At 41.0% G+C, this 4,073-nt stretch overlaps 1 protein-coding gene across 1 annotated transcript; it reads right to left on the bottom strand.

Moving 5' to 3' along the window:
- Positions 1-1,408: 1,408 nt before the first annotated feature.
- Positions 1,409-2,539, bottom strand: LOC134586809 (uncharacterized). The gene has a single exon (XM_063442651.1). The coding sequence runs from the start codon at positions 2,525-2,527 to the stop codon at positions 1,409-1,411; it is 1,119 nt and encodes a 372-aa protein (XP_063298721.1). The 5' UTR covers positions 2,528-2,539.
- Positions 2,540-4,073: the final 1,534 nt, after the last annotated feature.

Raw genomic sequence — 4,073 nt, 5'->3', positions numbered from 1 at the left:
TATGCCTGTATGCGTGTATGTCTGTTTCAGTATGTCTGTCAGTTAGTATGTATCTGTGTCCTTTTGTATCAGTGTGTGTGTTTGTGTCTGTGTTACCACAGCAACGCTCCAAATCTCGCGAGAGTGAACTCTAGCCCTGGAGCTACGGGCTAGAGTTCACTCTCCCCACTGGAACCACCAATGAATCCCACTGGGACCACCATGGATCTAGAAATGTCCCCCCTCCTCCCAGTAAAGGTAAGAAGGGAGGGGGGACATAATTAATATTTATTTTAATTAAATAAATGTAAAAAAAAAGCATATTATAAAAAAGCCCCCCATGCCTTATAACACACTCTCACACCCTACACACACACATTGCCCCTCCCACACATATACTGCCCCCCCATTCACACACACTGCCCCCCATACACATACACTGCCCCCTATACACACATACTGACCTCCATACACATACACTGCCCCCCATACACACATACTGCCCCCATACACACATACTGCCCCCTATACACACATATGCCCCCCATACACACACACTGCCCCCCATACACTCACACACTGCCCCCCATACACACACGCTGCCCCCCATACACACACGCTGCCCCCCATACACACACGCTGCCCCCCATACACACACGCTGCCCCCCATAGACACACACTGCCCCTATACACATACTGCCCCCCATACACACACACTGCTCCCCATACACACACCCCTCCTGAGATCAGACTCTGGATCCGCCACTGACCCAGTGGGCATATTTGGAGGCGGGCCCCAAAGGGCCCAGACCCTGAGCTGAGTTTGGGGCCCCAAAATTTCTGGTGGCGGCCCTGTTAGGCCCTCCCCATCAGATAGAATTGCTGCAATGCTTTCCTATGGGGAATTGACTGACAGTGAATGTCCTCATGCCCCATGCAGATCGTGAGGACGTCCAGAGTCAGTTAAGCGACCAGGACCACGTGACCAGGAAGCGCCTCTAGTGGCTGCTTGATTCTCAGAAACTGCAATAATTAACATTGTAGTGTTAAGAGCACAAGGACAGAGCAGCCAGACCACATGAATGAGCTGAAGTAATCTGGGTGCCTATAGTATCCCTTTAATAATGATTTGCAGAAAGCTGAGAACCCTGTTGCTGGATGGAGAGTTTGAATTTCTTAATTTCATTAGATTTTTCACATATTCTAGATACATATTTGTTATAAGGAAGTGAAAACATAATGTTATAAATCCTGAAAAATCTTAAAGTTTAGATTGTTATGACATCATAAACTACCATTGTATCACCGATTCTGCTCTAAAAAGTCATCTGACCCAAAACAAAGAAGAATTTGACCTGAAAAGAACATGATTTACATGCAGATTTTTTTTATTCATGCAATTTCAAGCATACTATTTTGTGCTATTCTTCTAGAAGCATTTTCTGTGAACGATGTTCGGTCCTACTTCCATATATTCTGCTCGTGTAATCCACAATTGCTGAAAGGCAGACAGCGAAGACAATATTGATCCTCCCATCCAAGCTGCCAACAAGGGCTCATGTGAAGTTTCAACACTCAGTGGGCTTTCTGGTGGGATCAATCTGGCCAGCTCCTTGGTCATACGCTCACCAATTCCAGGAAACATGCTGGACCCTCCAGACATGAGCACATTGCTGCAAAGGGTGCTCCGAAGATCAATGTCACACTTCATTATGCTATTAAAACACATTCTATCAATGCCTGGTGAATCCATTCCAATTCTTGCAGGACGAAATAATGTTTCTGGACATTTATATCTCTCTTTGTGGATGGTGACAATCTTTCCATCAGGAAGTTTGTATTCTTTTTCCAAATCTTTTTTTGATTTCAATCTCTCACATTCTATATCAACAGCAACATAACAAAGCCTTTCTTTCATATTGTTGACAATTTCTCTTTCCGATGTACTAATAAAGGAAATGCCACTTTCATTTAGTATTCTCATCAGATAGTTTGTCAGGTCTTTTCCTGCTAGGTCAAGCCTTAGCACAGCATGTTGAAGACAGTATCCTTCATAGATAGGGACTGTGTGCGTCACACCATCACCTATGTCCACCACACAACCAGTTACTTTTCCTGAGGAGTAGAGAGCTAAAACGGCTTGGATTGAGACATATGTTGCAGGAACTCTTAATCCCTCAAATAAAACAGTCATCATCTTTTCTCTGTTGACACGTGGATTGAGAGGTACCTCAGAAACAAGCACTGGTCTATCACATGCATTTATATCTAAATTATTGCTATATCCATACCTCCATATGAGCTCCATGTCGTCCCATGAAGTCACCACACCTTGATCCACAGGGTAGTTTAATGAGAGGATACCCCTTCTTACTTGTGCTTCTTCTCCAATATAGTAATCCCTTTGTCCAGCTCCAACAATGATAGGTAAGTATTTTGGTCTGCCTACCATGTTTGAGTACACAAATCGTGGTCTGTCTTCTCCTGAATATCCAATCTTAATTATTCCAGAACCGTTCTCTATAACCACTGCTTGATGGTTTGCCATCTTGTTTTCTATCCCGCTGGTGTTACCTGAAGTGTTAATAGCAGCAGCTGCTCTGATGAAAAAGGACTACATCTACTTGCCTGCTTGTTTTTAAGGGAGAAAGGTGTGATGTAATAAAGACAGGTGACACACAGAGTTGACTTGCTATAACCTGGTGTTACTCTAATTTTTAATACGGAGGACTTGATTATCTCTATAAATACAGAATGGGTTGCTGGACACTATTTTATAATTCATGTCATATATGTTTGGATCTTTTCAGTGACAATGGGGGCCATGCAATTACTCTTCATTGCTGCATTCATCCTGTGCAATATAATTTAATGCTGGTACAATACGTGTATTAAGCATATTTCTTTTTAAACACATTTAATTGCAATTTTTAACTCATTTTATTTTTAAAAAATATTTTCAGTTTGACAATACTGGTGAGTGAGCCTTCCGCTGCAAACATTTGTTGTATACTGCTGGTGAGATGCTTTATGTTATGTAAAACATGTTGTATACCCACTTTGTATGCGTTAACACTATGTAAAGACTAAAGCACTATGTATAAGACACAGGCCAAAAGCAGGCTAATATTTAAGAGCTTGCCCTATAGGTAGTTACTACTCTTCAATTCAGAAGTTCTTAAACAAGATGTAGTTAGTGGTTCTTGTGTACCAAATCATAAACCTTTACCACTAGTATAATATACTGATCCGAATCACGATGGCAGAACTGGACTGAAATTCCAGGCCGAACTATCTGTGTGCAAGATACTTTTTTTTCTTTAACTTCTCATGTGTCCTATTGGGGAGGTCTCAGTCCTGTACTTCCACTGCAGGTGGGTTCAGTATAGGGTTCTAATGATATTTGCTCCCTCTGTAATCGAATAAACCAGATAAAACTTGTTTGAGACTTTTTAAAAGGGATTACCAAAAAGTGCCTGACTTTTGGCCTGTTTGTGGCGTGTTAAGTGGAGGAAGTGGGAATGTGGCAGATAGGAAGGACGAGGAGAGATTTTTAATTTAATTGACTCAAATTTTTGGTATGTAATCCGTATTTATGAATGGTCTAAAAAGATTGGGCTTTTCTATGTCTAAATGTGCATTATTTTTTTACAGAAATATCAATTTCCTGAAAGACAGCAAAAGTATTCTAGCAAAAATATTCGTTGCATCAAAATGACAGGGTACAACAGAAGCAACAAATTGGGGGGAAAAACAAGATTTAACCCCTTAAGGACACATGACGGAAATATTCTGTCATGATTCCCTTTTATTCCAGAAGTTGTGTCCTTAAGGACAAAAACGCTGCAATTAATTATAAAAACACAAAACTGTTGGTCACATTGATAAATCTCCCCCTCTTTTCAGTGTGAGGGAGATGTTTTAAAGTAAAATGGTGGGAGTACTACTAATTAAGCAGGTATAATGTGTACAAAAGTGTCTGTGTCACAGGGAGGAAGTAGCATATGTAAAGAAAATAAAATCATCCATGCTCAAAGTATGTAGTTGTGGCTTCACTGTGTTTATTAGACAAATGCATGTCACATTACCTGTCT

The sequence above is a fragment of the Pelobates fuscus genome, chromosome 2 (assembly GCF_036172605.1).
Source record: "Pelobates fuscus isolate aPelFus1 chromosome 2, aPelFus1.pri, whole genome shotgun sequence".
NCBI lineage: Eukaryota > Metazoa > Chordata > Amphibia > Anura > Pelobatidae > Pelobates > Pelobates fuscus.
Note: the sequence above shows the minus strand (reverse complement) of the source record. Positions and strands in the feature narration are given on the sequence as shown.

Bases quoted from the DNA above. Each gene is read 5' to 3' on its own strand.
- LOC134586809 (XM_063442651.1), bottom strand. From the start codon at position 2,527: ATGGCAAACCATCAAGCAGTGGTTATAGAGAACGGTTCTGGAATAATT.